This window comes from Triturus cristatus, chromosome 5_1 (assembly GCF_964204655.1).
Source record: "Triturus cristatus chromosome 5_1, aTriCri1.1, whole genome shotgun sequence".
Taxonomy (NCBI): Eukaryota; Metazoa; Chordata; class Amphibia; order Caudata; family Salamandridae; genus Triturus; species Triturus cristatus.
Genome location: NC_140587.1, coordinates 263,619,281 through 263,638,552, shown reverse-complemented (window position 1 = coordinate 263,638,552; position 19,272 = coordinate 263,619,281). Strand labels below are relative to the sequence as shown.

The 19,272-nt window shown below is 46.1% G+C and overlaps 1 protein-coding gene across 3 annotated transcripts in view; it reads left to right on the top strand.

The window, feature by feature from the left end:
* Nucleotides 1-19,272, top strand: part of EFR3A (EFR3 homolog A) — a 1,080,015-nt gene that overhangs the window by 636,873 nt on the left and 423,870 nt on the right. For all 3 annotated transcript variants that reach the window (XM_085604916.1, XM_085604915.1, XM_085604914.1), the window contains one exon: nucleotides 6,033-6,170. In XM_085604916.1, coding sequence (XP_085461042.1) covers nucleotides 6,033-6,170 — 138 coding nt within the window. The remainder of the gene's footprint in view (nucleotides 1-6,032; nucleotides 6,171-19,272) is intronic.

Genomic DNA, 19,272 nt, shown 5'->3' with positions numbered 1-19,272 from the left:
TGTGCGGCAAACAGGCAAGATATGGTGTGTGTGTGGCTCTGTGGGTGGCTCTATTTGTGTGTGGGTTGCTCTATGTGAGTGGCTTTGTGTGGGTGGCTCTGTGTGTGTGGGTGGCTTTGTGTGTGTGGTTTTGTTTTATGTACGGCCGCCACTGTAGAAATTATTTATTTTATAGCATACAAGGAAGGCCTTGATTCATTCCACATAAACAGCGTTTGTGATTCATCCTTAGAGAATAGTTCTGTTTTTCAGTTATTTATGTCATTACATTGTGATGTTTTACACCATTCTTTTCTCTGCGATTGAATATATGTAAAACAATAAAGTGCTAGCAATTATATATCGGAGAGAGTAAGAGAGAAAAAGAACAAGCTGGAGAGAGAAAGAGGGTAAGAGAAAGAAGAACAGAGAGAGAGAGGAGAGAGAGAGAGAGAGAGAGAGGAGAGAGAGAGAGAGGGGAGAGAGAGATAGGATCTGAAGAAACAAAGTGAACGTTAACAGAGGAGAGAAGGAGGGCAGCTACCTTGTATTACACAGACAAGAACCAATTTACAGGTATGAGCACAATGGTGGTGGCAACAACAGAAAGTGGACTTAAACATGTGAGTGGGCTAAAGGAGAACATGATGTATAATGAGTGAGAACCAGGCAAGATTTGGTGTGTGTGCGTGTGTAGGTGGCTCTGTGGGTGGCTCTATTGTGTGTGGGTTGCTCTATGTGAGTGGCTTTGTGTGGGTGGCTCTGTGTGTGTGTGTGTGGGTGGCTTTGTGTGTGGCTGCAAATGCAATAGGTCTCGCATTTCAGAGTGATTAAGCTATTGACATTGTAAATAACAATGCAGTTTCTTTAAATGTTTTAAAAACAAAAACATAAACAAAAATAATGTCATGAGCAATGCCAATAGCTCTAACTTTAACAATGCCGAGACCGTTGCATTGTAAATGCTTGTCTTTTATCTTCTTTTGCCCTCTCTACCTCTTGTCTACTACTCATTTTCTGACTTCTCCCCTGATTCCACTTCATCACATTTTCTGCTCTCCATTCAATTCTCGCACTACTGCGTCCTTTTGTTCTTCATTTATCCTGTGCTTCTTCTTGCCTCTCTTCATCCACCGGTCCTCAATTCCACTCTATCAAGTCCTTAAGTCTGCAGAGCTAGCAACTGATTTGTAGGAGAATATCTGGCCAAGAAGGGACGTCTTCAGAGCCTCCCGTACTAATTTAGGGGAGCTGTGTTAGTGTTTAAGTAGTCCGAGATTTGCGTCTGAAGGAAATCTACAAAATCGGAGTAAGTCAGCCACCATGTGCTGCGGTGCCAGTAGCTAAGCTGCTGGTGTCGGTATGACCCGAGGGGCTAGGGTGACCAGGGCATTATCTGTCAGTGCGCATGGGAGAATGCACTCATCGATCAGTCTGACAGTGTCAGTGAGGGTAATAAGGAGATAATCAAGACTAGCGTGGGATTGCTGAGGATGAGAATAGAAAGTGTGTTTCCTGGCCTTGGAATGAAGCAGGACCCATGAGTTAGAGAGGGCCAACGAGGAGGCCCAAGCAGCTAAGTCATTTGTACTACAAGCAGAGGGGTAGCTCAAGTCTAACTGACCATCCATCAAAGAGTTAAAGTCCCCTCCCCCCGAAAGGTGGGACTAGGGAGGAATTGTAGAAATAGGGGAGCGATGTTCTGTAGTGTATGAGACACTAACATGGAGGGGCATGAATGTAAGCAATCGTCCAGTGGACACCTTCCATATCACCCTCCACCAAGACAAGGCGAACAATGGCGTCACAGTGCGATCATGTTACCAGTAGAGGAAGTCACTTGTGTAGTAGAATGGTAGTGCCCCCGGAGTTTGCCATGTATCTGTCATTGTAAACTCTGGTGTAGCCCTTCTGCTGCAGCACGGGTCAATGATTGCCAAGGAGGTAGGTTTCCTGCAGGGGTACCACTAGGCATTTAGGTATTGAAAGAGAGTGCTGCATTTAATTTTGTGGTTGAGGCCGTTAACATTCTAGGAGAGGGCGGTGAACAGTGTGTCGGTACTTGTCATGAGGGATGTGTGATAAAGGGGCAGACGAGAAAATGTAGGCTCAGAGTGCAGTCGTAAAATGAAATAAGAAATAATAGAATAAGAAAACAAAATACCATCAAACCTTTTACATACCCCAACAAAACACCCCCCGCCTCATCTGTTGCCCCATTAAACAACTAATAACTAGGTGGAGAGCAAAAAAACAGAAGAGCCCTCTGAGTCCCAATCCATCCCAAACAAACTGGAGCTGGTAAAAGGTTATAGTGGTGTTTCGCGGCAGTCAAATGAGTATGGAGAGATAAAGTCACAGGGGCAGGTCAAACGAACTGGTAGTTGAGGAGGGTGAAGCAGGGCTGTGGGAGAAGGGGTGTCCCAGCAGGTCCCCCCGCACCTTTGGAGTCAGGAGAAGGGTATCCTCAGGTGTGCTGGTGATTGCGGTGCGTTGATCTCGTGCGCTTCCTAAGGGGAAACAGGCCTCTCTCCCGCGTCCGAGGTGCCCCATGAGGGCGGGGCGTTGCATTTCAAGGGGGGTTGTTCGGTAGCCCATGTGCGACCCTCTTGGGGAGTATAAAAAAACATTTAGATTCATGGCGTACCTTGAGGTGTGCAGGGAAGAGGAGCATAAATCTGATTCCCATAGAGCGTTACCATTGCTTAACAATGTTGTATGTCGCGTGCCATTGTTGCACTGCACAGGTATACTCCGGGAAAATAAGCATGCTGTTGTCTCTGCAATGGAGATCATTTGTGTTGGGGGCGTCCCGAAGGATAATTTCCTGGCCCCAATAATTCAGGAGCTTGGCTATCACAGGATGAGGTGGAGCCCCAGGAGGGGGGGGGCGCTTAACGAGGGAGCTGTGTGCCCTTTCCATCACAAAGCAGGTCCGTAGGGAAGAGGCGGACAACCAGGAGATCAACCAGCTTTCAAGGAGTTGTTCAGGGGATTGCCCTTCGGAATATTAGGAGAATCCCACATAATGTAGGTTAAAACGGCGGGCCCGGCTTTCGGCATCACCTGCCCAGGCCTCCAAGACTGTTGACTTGAGTTCCTTGACTGTGTCCTCCAGCACCGACACCTGGCCCTCCTTCTCCATAACTCTGACGTCACTCCCCTGAGGTCCTGGTGTAAGAAGGAGATCTCTACACCCACCTCGGCGATTTTAGTCTCCAATACAGATCAACAGGCTTGAATGACCTGTCGGATGGCATAAGTGCTGTTGGGGTTTGAAGGCCGATAAGGGCAGTCTGGTGGAGGAGTTGAGGGTCCCTGGGAAGCCATAGTGGTGGCTGTGTAGCTGTTAATTAGAGCTTGGGAGTGGGAGGCGGACGGTTTGTCGCGGCCCATGGCGAACCACACAATAGTCTATAATAGAGCAGGGGGTCGCTGATATAGGTGTATGTAAATTTTGCATCGAGTTGGAGGGGGGGTACGGCAAGGAGAATACGTACAGGCCATCCGGATCAGCTGTCCCCTGCATGGCCCACTTGCCCCTCCCCCCCCCCACCTCCCGCTGTAAGAACTGGAAAGGAGGGCGGCAGCACAGGCAGCCAGGAGACGTCCGGTGGGGTAATTATGAAGGCTGGGTAGGGCAAGAGCTGGAGAGGCGGCATGTAATATCTCCCGGGTGGAGGCCAAAGTCCAGGCCACGAAGTGTGTGATGGGGAGAGCGTGAGTCCACCAAGAATAGAGCAGCTGGCATCCCCGGCATGCCGTTGTTGCTGGCAGTCGGAGGAAGATAGGATTGTGAAGGTCAAGCTGTCCCATAGCAGTCCCTTTAGGGGGGGTGCAGATGGTGTCTGCGGTTTCTGGACCCCATCATCCGCAACCATCGTCCGTAGAAGTCACCCACCGCCCCTGCACAGCAAAAGCTGAGTTCCATCCCTGGTGTGGGGAGAAGCTCAAGGTGCCTCATCAGGTATGCCACACACTCTGAGCTGGGTGTCTTCTGCGGCGAAGTCTTGGCACGGGAGAAAAGCCAGGCCGCGGCCTATGTGGTGAGTTCTTCCCTGCGGCCCTGACTCTGCCAGTTGTGTGTTATTAAAGCCTATTGCCGAGGGTGCCACACAGACTCACCTATCCCATGGGGCCTGTTGTGTCAGCGTTTTGTAAAGCAGCGTGGGCAGGGAGGGTGATGAGGGGCTTGCCTTCCGATGCGTGGGCTGGCAGCCTCTAGTGCAGCCGGTGCAAATCAGGGCTGTGGCACAACAAAACTAATCGGGATCGGGCGAAATTGTCTCCGCAGGGTCGGGGAGTGCGAGAAATGGTGGATGCACTCCCGGGCACCGCCAACACCAAGGATTGTGACCGCTCCAGAGTGAGATGTTCAGGAGCTCAGAAAGGAGCGTCCGCCATCTTGGCCCAGTTGGCCATGCTCCCGCAACCAGTACACTTGAGACAATTTTAGAGACCGCAGATACGTGGTTCTCTTTTAGTGGAAGGGAAAAAGAATTGCATCATATATAACCTTTGGTAGTGGCATGAGAAGCCTGTTGGCCATGGAATAGAAGAGTAGTTTGTTGCATTATTTTTTGTCTTGAACTCCATTGCTTTCAAGAGATTAATATTTATTTCATTTATAAGGAATAGAACTTAAGACGCCAGTCAGTGACACATGGTGCCCAAGAAATTGCCAATAAATAAACAAGAGGCAGTAATCATTTAAATTGGTATACCAGCGATTTCAATCCGGTTCATTTACAATGAGATGACAGTCGCTGACCTGGACCACCAACCTCTGGACAAAATACTGACCCTCGGAAAGGGGAAATGCTGATTTATTTATTTTTGGGGAGTTTTATATAGCGCAAACGTGACCCGACGGTATCAGTGTTTTACATGAGCACCAGTTGCATCACAGAAGGACACATTCATTTTTGTTAGGCGCAGGGAGATTAAGTGATTTGCCCAGAATCACAGTATTTTGAGCGTCATTGCCTAGACTCGAACCCAGTTCCCTAGATTTGAGGTCAACCATCCTAGCCGTTAGGCCACTTACTAAAACTTGATGTGGCGCATTTACACACAGCACCTTTTCCATTGAAGTGGCCACGAACTTTCCCAATGACAGTTTTACTGATAAAATGATATACAAACTATAGTGAGCGGAAATCATGTTTTAGCAAATATCATTTGCACATAACCAAGTAAAGTGTTCTGATTGTTTTGATCCAATTTATATCTGTATCCATCATACTTCAGTAGTACCACAAAAAAATTTTGCTTTCCCTACGGCCATTTTGAGATATTGTACAACTCCTTCCCAAGCTATTTAAATGTATGCTAGAAAAAAACAGACATCCTATAGCCTTTCATTTCATACTCGCTTGTCAGACAGTTCTTTAGAAAATCCTCTAACTTTGCAGTCATAGAAAGAAAAGTAAATACCTTCAGCTTAGGCTTGACCTCTATCTTTAAATGCACAGCAAATGTGACAAGATAAGAAGATTGAAAGACTCTTTATTGCTCAATCACTTCCTGAACGAATAGAACATCTGTTCTTTGCCAGCTGGAGCTCTCCCCAGAAAGGACCAGTGGGCCCTAACTGATGCTTCCAGGTGGGTTTGTGCAGCCTTCCATTCAATGGACTTTTGTTCCTCTGCACCTGAACATAGACGTGACATCCCAAGTTGTGCATGCCTGCCATACTCAAACCGAAGACCACCAAACCTCTCCAAATGATTCATGAATTTCTCTGAAACCAACAGCTTGGCAACAACATAACCATTCCCGTTTTCTATGAACCAGCTAACTCTCATTGTCGTTTGTTTTGTGTTTGTTTTTCTTTGTTGTACAAGCTGTAGTTTGTAGTGCCGTTGCACTAGTCAGTGTGGTGGAAAGCAGGCATGGTAGCTGTGCGTGTCTATTATTAGTAAATACAATATTGGTGTTTCATTGCAGAGCACTAGCGTCCATGAGCCGTGAAGTGCTATTGGGATAGTTTGGCTTGTATTTTTCCATGGTATGAAGGCAAGATTCTCATCTGTTGTAATTTTCTCTTGCAGTCGTATAGGTCCTCCATCTTCCCCAACAGCTGGAGACAAGGAAGAGAATCCTGCGGTGCTGGCTGAAAACTGCTTTAGGGAATTGCTGGGCCGCGCCGCATATGGGAACATGAACAATGCTGTCAGACCTGTTTTTGCGTAAGTACATCTAATTTTTCAATGTAAAAAAATACATATCAGTAGTAGCAACAACGTTGTTGAAAATGCTCATTGGGTTTATTTTCCGAAGATTGCGGTGTTTTAGATTTTTTTCTTAACACTGCTTTATTGCCTAATAAGCACTCTTGCAAGTGGTTAGAAAAAAACGTTCTCATACAGAATAATCTACTTCCTCATAACTATTAAACAAGCCACTATCAATAACATTGTTTCATTTATATAGCTTTATATACATACACAACCTTATTCTGTAAGTAAGAAAAAAGAAAAAAAGAATATCAATCATGCCGTCAATTCTGAACAGCCGCTGACCCGAGGGGAAAAGCAACTCAAAGCCACTCTATCCAATGTTTAACTTTAAACAGCAGACCAGGTCCCGGGTAATCTCCGAAGACAAAGCTGAAGAAACAGGAGCTTCAGCGCAACAAAGCAGGCATCAGGTGACCCAACAACCAACAGGGCTTACACAAAACCTGGTCACGAGGCAGCATCCAGGGTTAGTCTGGAAAAGGAGGATGCCCGCATACAAACAAGGACACACGACCCATTGAGACCAGAGATTCAGAAAGGCCTGAAGGGGTACACTACACTCTCCATGATGGAGCAGCAGCGAACAGACAGCTGAGCCGGAATCACAAACAGGACAGCAGGTGACAATAGTGTTGAATTTCCAACAATCACTATCCAAGCCTGGGCCCACGCAGCCTCAACCTGGGGAGGATATTCAACCACAGGACGCACAGTGGCCTAAGGAAACCACCTTAATCCATGAGGTGGTGCTCACCCCCAGGTATTTCATTAAAGGCCCTTATGACATCTTAAATAGATCCACCATTCTCTGACTATTTGGATATATTGCGTCCTTGACACAGATTGCATCAGATAACCTGGAGTGGGTAAAGTTCAAAAGGTCACACAGAGATACCCATGGGGACTCCACTGTACTGGGATTTAGTGAACAGAATCTTTAACAGGCAGTTTTTGGCAAAGGCAAACTACTAGATAGCTTAGCCTTCATATAAAAGAACCCAGCCAACCAAAATACCTGCACGTTCCCATCCCTCAAAATGAGTGGCGGGGACCTTCATCAATTTTGAAAGGCACAAATTACTATTCGAAGCCGGGAGAAATACCATTGAACGACCAACACCCCAATAAATATCTCCATCTCTCATAGTGATAACCAGATGAGAGTGCTAATGGGCCGACCACACCTACCACAACGGAGGAACTCTGGCAGCAGCATTCCTAACTATAGACACAACATCAGCAGCATAGGAAGGGAAACGGGGTAGCAGGTCAATCACCATCAACCACTAATCACTGACCACCACCAATGACTAACCCTAATTTCATGGAACATTATAGGTCTAGGCAAAAGCGCTGGGAACAAGGAAACATGGGACCATTTTGCAAAAGGGGACATTCTTTGCTTCCAAGAAACCTGGGCAATGATGACAACTCCTATAGCTGGCTTTCACAAACATCGGATAGCTGCCATGAAGAAAGAACATCTTTAGACAGACATCAGGAGGTCTGTCGGTTTTTATAAGTCATGCCCACAATCTTGAAACCACAGAAATAAGAGTAAACTCCCTAGACCTGCAAGCTATGACAATTGATGGATTCAGGGCGAGTCGTCAGCCATTTTGCCTGCTGTTAATAAACTGTTATATCAATCCAGCATGGAATTCTTCATCACCAATCTGGGGGGGGGGGGGGTATTGAGGGATTTGTTAGATACTGGGATCAGAAAGGTCCTGATGAATGCTGTGGTGACCTGAAATTGTAGGCACAAGTCAAGCAGCTGAAACATGTCGACAACCTGGCAGTAAGGAGGGGTGAAGGAACTCCTAATACTTTCCTGTCACCACCATCCTTCACGTTTTTAATCCTAGTCAGTGGATCTAGGGGATCTAGGTCTTGCCTGAACAGCATTCACGTCTCCAGAGGAAGTGCGTGTTATTAGGAGGTTGCTTTGTAAAGTCCAGAATTCATTGAGTTCCTGTAAAACAGCCAAACGATCATTGATGTCAAATTGTTTTTCATCCGCCACTGTGCTGCCACAGTCGAGATCAGGTACCCACATTCTTATCCCGAACAGGACTTCATATGGAGTACAGCCCCCCCAGGGCAATTCTTAACATGTTGTTAAATTCCCTCTGGACCCCATATAGATGATTGACCCAACTGCCAACGAGCCTAATTCCCTTGCTATTAAGGAATGCTTTAAGTCCAGGTTCTTCCACTCCACAATCGAATTTCCCTCTGTATGATACGGGGAGGAGTACCGCAACGCTACACCCAAACTTCCCATTTGTTCTTTGTAAGCCTGTGAGCTAAACGTAGGGCCATGGTCTGAATGTAATGTGCCAATTGCAGATGTCCATATGAAGACTCGCAAATCCTTTATAACCGTTTGGGCATCAGCCGAGCGCTGAGGCCAAACACACAGGAATCTAGAGCATGAATCCACTGCCACCTAGATGTACTTGTAAGCCCAGCGAGATTGTAAGGGGCTGGAGTGGGCCAAATACACACATGCAAGAGGTCCGTCTGAAATCAATAATGGTGTTTTTGGTGGACGTGCTATGGTGGAACCCTTTATCTGCTGACAGATGTCGCACTTGAGGACAAACCCCTTAGTCTGTTTAGTAAGACCTGGCCACCAATAACGCAAAATTGGTAGTGAAACAGTTGCAGCGATACCTGCGTGTGCTGAACCCAGAGCCTTGTGTGCAGCTAGAATTAATCCTAATCCGCGATCCATGTTTGGTATTACCCTATCCCCCACTCCTGGAATTTGAGCATTTGGAATGTTTGGAATGTTTTGCGCATCTAACTTGTTTGAGTGGAAAACCTTTTGGCAAGGCTGAGCTGTTGCGCGTAGCGTTTACATCTATCCTTGTGCTAGAACGAGTGATTGCAGCAATGGCAGAAGTTCCCACTGTCGCCTTAGCTGCTTCATCAGCCAATGAATTCCCCTCAACGTGCACCTCCACACGCTGATGTCTCAATGTGTAAATTACATGAGCTCGTGGCAAGTATTTTTAAGCTCTGCCACTTGTTCCCAAAACAGCTTGTGCTTTATTGTGTAACTTTGGAATCTGTAAACCCATTCTGGCCCAATTAGTGGAAATATTCATTGTAAGATTGGACACAATAAAACGAATCGCACACAATGAGTGTGGGGAATTCATGATCCATATTCTGTAGTGCCAGTATCAGGGCTTTTAGTTCTGCCAGGTGTGGCGTACAATCTCCTAGAGACTGCGTCTGTGTATTGCTAGGATGGAACTTGCCGTTCCGCATATGTCCCTTCACAATTGCACATGCTGTGCTGTATTGCTGTTTACTTCCTATGGCAGGCTGGGTGAACCCATCAGTATAAATGATGTATTCGTACTGTTTTAGAGGCATTATTTCATTCAAGAGAGGATATTCTTGTTCGTACTGCAGAAATGCTTGTGTTTTTAACATAGAGTGAAATTTGTAGTCTACATCTATTGCAGTGAGAGAATTAGCCAATTGTATCCATAGTGGATGTAGTGATTTTGCGTTTGGAACGCTTGCTTTGGTAACAGCCTCTCATTAAATCAATCTGGGAATTGTGAAGCGTGCTACTCACCCGTACGGGTTTCAAGACACGGGGGGGGGGGGTGGGTGCAGCTCCGGTCAGTCGAAGAGCCAGGTCTTGAGGGTTTTCCTAAAGATGTGAAGAGTGAGGGCACGTCTGATGTTGATCGGGAGCTCGTTCCAGGTCTTTGCGGTGATGTAGGAGAAGGCTCTTCCACCCGTTCTGGCTCTGCGGATCTACAGGTTTTTGGCGAGATCGGCGGATTGGAGGTTTCTCTTGGGCACATGGAAGGAGATTCTTTGAGATATTGGCATCCAGTGTTGTGGAGGCATTTGTAGGTGTGGGTAAGTATCTTGAAGGCTACTCTCTTCTCAACGGGAATCCAGTGGAGGTCTCGCAGGTGTTGGGTGATGTGTTTGTGTCGAGGGATGCCGAGGACGAGTCTGGCTGCAGTGTTCTGTAAGGTCTGGAGCTTGTGGAGCAGAGATTTGTTGATCCCGGCATAGAGGGTGTTTCCGTAGTCCAGTCTGCTGGTTGAGTTCGTGGGTTACGGGCTTTCTTGATTTGGGGGGACCCATTTGGAGGTCTTGCGGAGGATGCGAAGGATGTTGGAGCAAGTGGAGGTGATGGTGTTGATCTGTGGGGTCATGGTGAGGCAGGAGTCGAGAATGAAAGCCGAGGTTCTGGGCGTGGTCCATGGGGACCGGCGGGCTGCCGAGGGCAGTGGGCCACCAGGTGTTGTCCCACGCAGAGGGGGAGGGTCCAAGGATGAGGACTTCCGTCTTCAGACAGCTGCTGCTCATCCAGGATGCAGTGGTGAGGGGGTCCTTAGTGAGGTGGAGGATGAGCTGGGTGTCGTCGGCGTAGGATACAATGCAAAGTCCATGCTGTCTGACGATGGTTGCAAGAGGGGTCATGCAGATGTTGAAGAGTGTGGGGTTGAGCGATGATCCTTGGGGAACTCTGCAGTTGATCTCTGTGGGTTTGGAGAGGAAGGGTGGAAGTCTGATACCTTGGCGTTCTGCCGGTCAGGAAGGAGCATAGCCAGTCGAGGGTGCTTCCCTGTATGCCGGCGTCATGGAGTCTGGCAGTGAGAGTGTGGTGGAAGACTGTGTCGAAGGCTACTGAGAGGTCGAGTAGGATTAGGGCCGCGGTGTGGCCTAGGTTGAGGAGGATGCAGGTGTCGTCTGTGGTGGCCAGTAGGGTTGTCTTGGTGCTGTGGTTGCTGTGGAATCCAGATTAGGAGGTGTTGAGGATGGAGGTCTCTTTGATGAATTTCGTTAGTTGGCTGTTGGCGATCTTCTCGGAGACAATGGCTGCGAAAGGGAGTAGAGAGATGGGCCGGTAGTTCTTGAGGCCCGTCGGATCTGCTGAGGGCTTCTTGAGGAGGGGTTTGACTTGTGCGTCTTTCCATTCATCTGGGAACGTGCCGGCTTCAAAGGTGGCATTGATGGTGCGTTGTAGCTCTGGTGCAATGGTGGCGACGGCTCTGTGGAAGATGTGCGTGTATGCCTTTGATGGTCAACACAGTGTCTTCGGTGGTGGACGGTGCCTAGGAGGAGATGGTGGGCAGGTTGGTGATCCATCTGTGAAGTTCTTTGGCTGCAGAGTTGGCGATGATCGAGGGTGGAGTTGAGGTGCTCCTCGGTGACCTTGCTCCAGTGGAGTGGTGCAGGAAGGGGGGCGGTGGGTTTGTCGACGTGGAAGTGTACGCAGTGGTGGTCCGTCCAGGGAGGTTGCATAGTGTGGATGTTGTTACCTCCCGCGAAGATTGGGTCAAGGGTGTGTCCTGCCTTGTGGGTAGGGGTGGTGATGAGTTGTTTTAGTCCGAGGTTGGCAAGGTTGTCTAGGTGGGTGGCAGAGTTGGGGTCGCTGAGGTTGTCGAGGTGGAAGTTGAGGTCTCCGATAAGTATGTAATCCATGAGGGTGGTGATGAACGCGGTTCGAGGTCCGGGCGGTCTGTAGGCGAGGGTGCCACGCAGGGTCGTTCTGGCACTCCTCTGGATCTGGAAATAGAGGTGTTCAGAGGTGGACTGGGGTTGCTCATGCTGGAAGTGGTGAGTCGGAAGAAGCACTTGTATGCGATATAGAGTCCTCCTCCTAGGCAGTTGGGGCGGTCCTTACTCTGGATCTGTATCCGTTGGAGACGGCGGTGGGGAGCGGAGGTGGGGTTGGTCCTTGTTTCCGTGAAGAAGGTGGCATCTGGCGAGAGGGTGTCGAGGAGGTCCCATATCTCTACAGTATGACTGTGCAGAGAGCGTATGTTGAGGAGGATGCACCTCAGGGCTTCGGGGGTGCTAGCATCCGGTGTGGGGGCAGCGGCCGAAGGGTGCGGAGGATGTTGAGTTTGTCGGCAGGAGAACTGGCCGTGGGTGGTGTTTGGCGTAGACAGCTGGCAGTTGTTGTTCCTTCCTGGGTTGAGTGCGAGGAGGGGAGCTGGGTCGTAGCGGTGGGTGGCCGGAGAATCAGGGACACTGGCACGGGTTGTGGTCGGGTCGCGAGCTGGCGCAGACGAGCTTGCCTTTGGCACGCCGTCGGTGCGGCCACAATTAAATAGAGAAGGGGAGGGAAGCGCAGCTTGGAGGGGGGAGCGGGAGCCGGCAAAGGGAGGGGGCTGCAGGGGCAGCAGCGGTGGGAAAAGGATGGCAAAAAACAGGCACGGAAGACACAAAACAAAGGGCACAGGAATAGAGGCAATTGCAATGAAAGGCAGAAAATTAAAGGCATAATACCAAAAAGACAACACAAAGAGACAGACAAAAAACAGAAAAACAGGCTTAAATACGAAGACTAACACCACCGTACCAGCAGAAGAGCAAGACTTTTCCATTGGACCACCAGGGATGAGGCGAAGGCAGGAGCCTGCGGGTGAAGGAGGGCGTCGAACACTTAACTTCAAAAAGAGGTGTAGGGGCCCACAGAGCTTCTGGGGCGGAGAGCAGAGTCTCTGACCAGGAGGTCAGAGGTCTTGCTCTCTCGAAGGTTGGTACTGGAGTCACGACAATTATGTGTTTCTCCTGTGCTAGTGCTCTTTCCTTCACTACAGCCGTTTGTACTGCCATCAGTATCTTTTATGTGGATGCTAAACGCATTTCAGCATTCGTGTACGAATGAGATTTGTATGGCATGGGTACCTTTTCACCTTCATTGAATGTGCGGTATGTGTACCATGATTGACCTGCGACTACATGGATCATCAAATTAGTAGTGTTTACTCGTATGTGTAATGTTTGGAAGCTATCATGTCAGCTTGTGCGGAATGGAGAATTTCTGTGTGTTCCTGTGTTCAATGTTGGACTGAAAAATCAGGTCTGATTAGGTTGTAGAAAGGTTTAGCCTTTTCTGCATAATATAAATGTATGTTCTGCCAAAATTTAGGAATCCTAAATTGAATTGTAAACTTTTCAGTTTTTGGAGGTTGGAGCAGCACACCTTTTTCATAAAAATTAGCTGCCAGGCTTTTTCCTTCACTTGATAGCTCATGCCCCAAAAATAGGACATTGATGTGGGCAGTTTCGATTTTTTTAAAGTAAAATTTGTAGTTCATTTTGGCGAACCCCAAAAGTATGTTGTTCACCCTGTTCAAATGATCCCATAACTCATCGTCCATCAGATAAATATCATCTACGTAGAACAATGCCTCCTCATCACAATTTTGAAGTAACTGTATTACTCTTGCTGAGAACAACCCCGGTCTAATCTTATACCCTTGGGGCAGTCTAAAGAATTGGCTTTGAGAGCCTAGCGACAAACGTGCTGTGAGATATCTGCTTTCAGTTGCTATATATTGGCAAAAGAATCCATTTGAGATATCTAGTGTTTGGTATTTCTTCTGCACAGTATTATTCATTAATGTGGCACTGTGTGCATTTTGTACCGCAAATGTTCATGTACATGTGTTTAAATGCCTGTAGTCTAGCACCCACTCCTGCGTGTATGTATGTTTTAGTGACTCTGGAACGAGGTTGGAGAAGGCTGGTAGTATTACGTCTTCCTTTTTAGGGCAGTCCATAAGAAACTCAAGCGGCCGATCTCTTTCAGCCAAAAGGATATCGTATCCATATGTTAGATTCTCTCAAAAGAGACCTTTCACTTTCCTGTGTATGTCCCCCTCCATTTGAAGTGTAATTTTGTGTAAACAAAGGGGGACACGAACCCTTGTATCTGGTGTTTCCACTGTGATATGTTCATTCAACTCTGCTGTCACCAGAAATTTCTTCAGGTTCTGGCGCGCTATTGTTACTTTTGCTACGCTGTCTTAACATCATCAGAGCCCATTCCCCTTTCAATAGTCGAGTCCTCAGTAGCCTGGGCATTTTTTATTTTAAGGCCAGCTACTTTCTTCTTTTTAAATTGAGGTTTAATTTTGAGTTTATCTTCTTGTTTGATAATGTAGTCTGAAGTGCGATCTGTCTCCCTTTGAGGCTTGACTCGCTTTTCTAATCTGTGTTCTGACCGTCCTTCCCTCTCCGAGTTTTTTGATGAACCCTGAAAGAAACAAGAGGAATGTGCATCAGTATCCGGGTAAATGCCAGGTTTTTTATTCTAATCACGGTTCCTATGATTATATTTTCTATCAGGGGTTACTGCTATGGAGACCCCCCCCCCTATGATCTTGATGCTTTCTGCTTAATATTTTTTTATTTTGTTATCCCATTTCTTTTTAGAAGAATCAGGTGCTTGCTTTGAGTTATCTTTTTCAGGATTACTCGTTATTTGTGGTTTTACAGGTCTAGCTCCCAGGTTATCCCTACCCAGCGAAGCATAGGTATCTTCGATAATCTTGGGTAGTTCTCGTTCCTGTTGTGCAGGAATGAATTCCCAGAGGCACTGGCATATAGCCACCGCTGCTGCCTCCCCTTTTATGTTCCCTAACATAATTGCTTTCGTTCGCAAGTACAGGGCAGGGTCTGCCTCATACTTTTTCTATATTTGTTTCAAAACAACTGGAATAACTGCTATGGAGGGGGTATCATGAGTTCTGGTATAAACGGCAGCAAAAACTGTCCCCCAAATGGTACAATCCTCTATTGGGGAGCTATCCCCATTGGCAAGCAAATTGTCAGTATTCTATGTTTTTCCTGTGGGCCCGTATGGGGAAATACTGCTTCAAGCTGTGCTATTTTCTATGCTATCCAGAGCAGCATTTGCTCATGTTTGGTGGGCATTCTTCCCATAATTGCGTTCAACATTTGTGGGCTGATCTTAGTCGCAGTCATTTGAGGTGCACCAGCTTGAATAGCCTTCCCAGGTTGAATTGTAAGTGTTTGCTTTACAAACTATGTAAGATTATTATATAGTTTTAATGTCTCTGTAAAGTGTATGCAAGTCTACTGCTGGCAATGTATCAATCTCTGGATGTGGTGTGTAAGCAGCTAGGACCGGCCAAGTCGCTCCTTCTCTGCTGAGCGGAACAAGTCTCACATTTTTTTGGTGTGTGGGGGAGAGCGCCTTTAAAATAATTAATATGTTCTTGGTAAGTTAACAGGACTTCTACGTCCACGTGTGGAAGATATCCTTCAGGTGTGTCATCTTCAATGTAAGTATAAAACAAATGTGTGCTTGCTTCTGCAGGCAGGATTCTAACCCAAGAATAGAATACCTCTGTTCTGTATGCCTCGCATTCCTCAAACCCGAAGGTAACATTACCACCCATTGCCGGTAGTCCAAATTCCATTACTTTCATAGTAATTTCATGTCTGCAGTTTTCTGTAATGTTAAGAACAACATCCTGATCTATCTCCCCTGCGTTCGCAACTCCATCTCCATTGACAGACATTGTGAGTGGAAGTAATATGGAAAAGAGATAACCTTTTGCACAATGTGGGGAACTATAATCCTTTAAGCTTGAAGAACCTACAGCCAATATATAGGATATACCTACTCTGCTGCGGTGGATTTCTCTTCCAACTCCAGACCTCTCTGGTTAAATGTGAGTAGGGGTCTCTGAGAAAGCACGACTGAACTACTCAGATGTGACTGTTAAATAAGAACCAAACCAATGTTGGTGGCGCCATGTCATGTAGCTCCTAAAAATACATAGGATCTGTGCGTTTGGACAACATAACCTAAGGGATTGGTGTCTAGATTGATTCCGGACACCCCCGCAGGATATGTCAGCCTACAGACCAGCTAGCTCACAGTGCCACCATAAGCCCCCTAACCTTACCAAGGAGCGAATAGTTTCTGGCAACCATCGAATATGACAACCTTTCACCCTTCAGGGGTTGTGGAAATAGTACAGTACTTTTCGCTCAGTCAATCTTGCTCACTTAGTCTCAGAGAGATACACAGAATAAACGTTGGTGACTTTTACAATAAGCATTTATTGAACCGGCTTCATTCTAGTATAAAACATGTTTGCTGCGACAATCAATAGACAGAAGCTAACGTAAGAGATTACAAGCACCGTAAATAGAAGGTAGAATTCTACCATGATGCTAAAGCCATGAATATATACAGACATATATAAAAACATTATTCAGGTGTAATCCTACGATGCGGAGCCCTACCAAAGTGTACCCTAGTGTACCCAACATGTATGTGGGTGTAAAGCCAAGAATCCCCTAGGAAAGAGCCAATCCCATTACCTGGTGGGAGAGAATGAAGTACCCTGTCTTTGTCTTGAGTTGGGCACCCCGCGAGGGATGTCACACCCCTGCGCGTTGAAGCTTCTGCAGGCAGGGACCCCAGTCTCTTTTGTCCGCGTGGAAGCATCTCCTCTCCTTCACTAGTGAAGGTGTAGTACTTTTATACAGAAAAGGTAGCGTCCGGGGTTCTACCACAATCGATATGTTATGAGTACGATTATGTAGATGAGCCTAAATCAATAAATGTAATTTGTGCAAAGTAGCCTGATCGCACTAGGATGAAAGATAGCAATGACTTTTGTACAGAGTGTGTTAATCCTGTCATGTGCAGGGTATTTTACTAAGAATCCTCATGCATAATAAATGAGGCTCTTTTCGAGGACCCAATCAACATTTATTCAGCACATAACTAGGTAAAAGGTCAATGCTGAAACCGTTATGCAGAACGCGGTAGGATAAATGTAGGTGAAAGGTCGCTTTGCTACTCAGCGCTAGATTGGGGACATAACAGACAAGCCTCTTGATAAAGAAGAATACCATTGTATTGCAGTTATTGAGATATGCACCACACAAGAGCAGATATCAAAGAACTCCTTTAGAAATGGCTCATCTGACATTATTTGTTGATGGCTCTAGTTCAACTGAATGATTTTCTGATTCATAAAGTTATTAATGGTTTTTGGTGATTATAATATAATCAGAATGGGAACACTACGAGAGTGTTTTAAAATGTATATTTTTGTGTAATAAATAATTTTTTTATTTTATTTATTTATAAAGTTTTGTGTAGAGCAAAAGTGACCCTAGGGGGTATCAGAGCGCTTTACATGAAGAGAATACGATTATATTGGTCTGATCAACAGGCAAACATATGCGTGAGAGCCGAACAGATCATAAATTAAAAATAGGATAACAGTGTTTGGACTGGAATAAAGCCAGTACTAGGAAGGACAATCTACATAAGAGTTTGGTATTTATACCTTTTCAATGTCACCGATATATTGACTTAGGGTAAGTACTTAGTCAGTAGATAAGATTTGGCTTCTCTTTTGAAGGCGGAGGTAGAGGAAATTAGGCGAAGGTCTGGTGGTAAAGAGTTCCATATCTTTGGAGCTATAGCTGAGAATGCTCTAGCCCCAGTTTTCTTTTTGTGGGTTCATTGGGGTTTCCGAAGCAAGGTGAGCGCACTTCGTGATGATCTACTGCCCCCTGATTTTTCTAGCTTTTGGGCCAGGTAACTGGGGGTGTTGAAGTGTAACCCTTTGTGCGTCATGCAAGCAGTTTTCAGTTGGATTCTTGCTTCGTATGGTAGCCAGTTTAAGGTTTTTAGGGCTGGTGAGATGTGCGCATTTCTTTTAGTTCTGAGTACAAGTCTTGCTGCTGCATTGAGGGAGGCTCTTAGTGGGGCCAGTTTGTATCTAGGTAGGCCACATAGGGTGGCACTACCATAATCCATTCTGGGTAATACTAGGGCTTGGACCGCTTGTTTTAGATCTTCGTGTGGTAAGTAGAGTTTAAGATTTCGCAGAATGCTCAGTTGGTAATTTTCTCCTTTGGTGAGTATTCATGAATTTATGTTGAATTGAATACACCAATGATGAATTAATATTAATATAATTGAAAAAAGTTTAATATGATGTTTAGAACTGTGTTTGTTAACATAAATTCGTTGCACCACATTTACGGGAAAACTCCATTTTGGATAAAATGGATGCTGATTCTGTCATTCATCCCCTCCCATCAGGTTCCCCGATGCATATTTTCTCCCCACCGGCTTTGCAGGCGAGAAGACAGCTGATGTCATGTTTTCTCACTGTTATGAATACAAGGCTTTTTAATGAAACTTCTATTGTTCCTGATTTGTTGACACATCCAAGGGGTAAACATAGTGACGTTTTTCTTCTGATTTGCTAAAGAATGGATACATGTGATCATGCTGCAATAAGTCTGCTGGTTAGCTAATTTGTTCTATAAGCATTGTGATGTTATGACTTGTATAGCGCACTTATACCCTAAGGTGTCTTGGCGCGCCCGGTTCACCATACTATGTTTCAGACCACTGATCCTAAAAGAGCCATGCCTGTAGTTGCTTTCTGAACTCAAAGAGGGAGGGAATTTTCCTAAGATATAGTGGGAGGGAGTTCCATTCCTTTATGGTATTATAGCTGAAACTCCTCCCACCCCAGTTAATTTTTTTGTTTCTGACAGTAGGCATCAGATTCATATTTGCCGATCGTAGAGGTCTATTGGGGGAATACCATTTAAAAAGGTCCCATAAACAATTTCGGACCTTCATTGTGGAGAGCCTTGTAAGCGATACAAAGCGCCTTAAATTTTACCCGCTGGCCGACTGGCAGCCAATGCAGGTCCTGAATACCTTTTCTAAATGAATTGTGCTTAGGGATATCCAATATGAGTCTTGCAGCGGCATTTAGTACCCTTTGTAACTTTCTAAGGAGAGTGGATTGAATATTGATATATAGGCTGTTACAATAATCAAGTTTTGATAAGACTAGAGAGGTCACTACAGTCTTTCTCGATTTTGAGGGACTGAAAGGAAAGGTTTTAATCATGAAGTAGGCGGAGGACACCACCTTGGATACTTGGGGCTTCAGGCACAATTTGTTGTCTATAATGACTCCAAGGTTTTTAGCTTTGGTTACAGGTGTAGGGGGGCTGAGATTGTCTGGCCACCATTCAGGGGACCATGGTGTAAAGAGATTACCAAACATGATCACTTCCGTCTTGCTTGAATTTAATTTCAAGCAGTGATTGCTCATCCAGCTACTTAACTTAATCATACAATCATGAAGCTTTAGAGCAGGGTTACTCATAGTACGGCCCGCGGGCCGCCAGCGGCCCGGCAAGCCTTCCTCGGCAGCCCGCGGACCTTGCAGACATGTGTTTTTAAAAA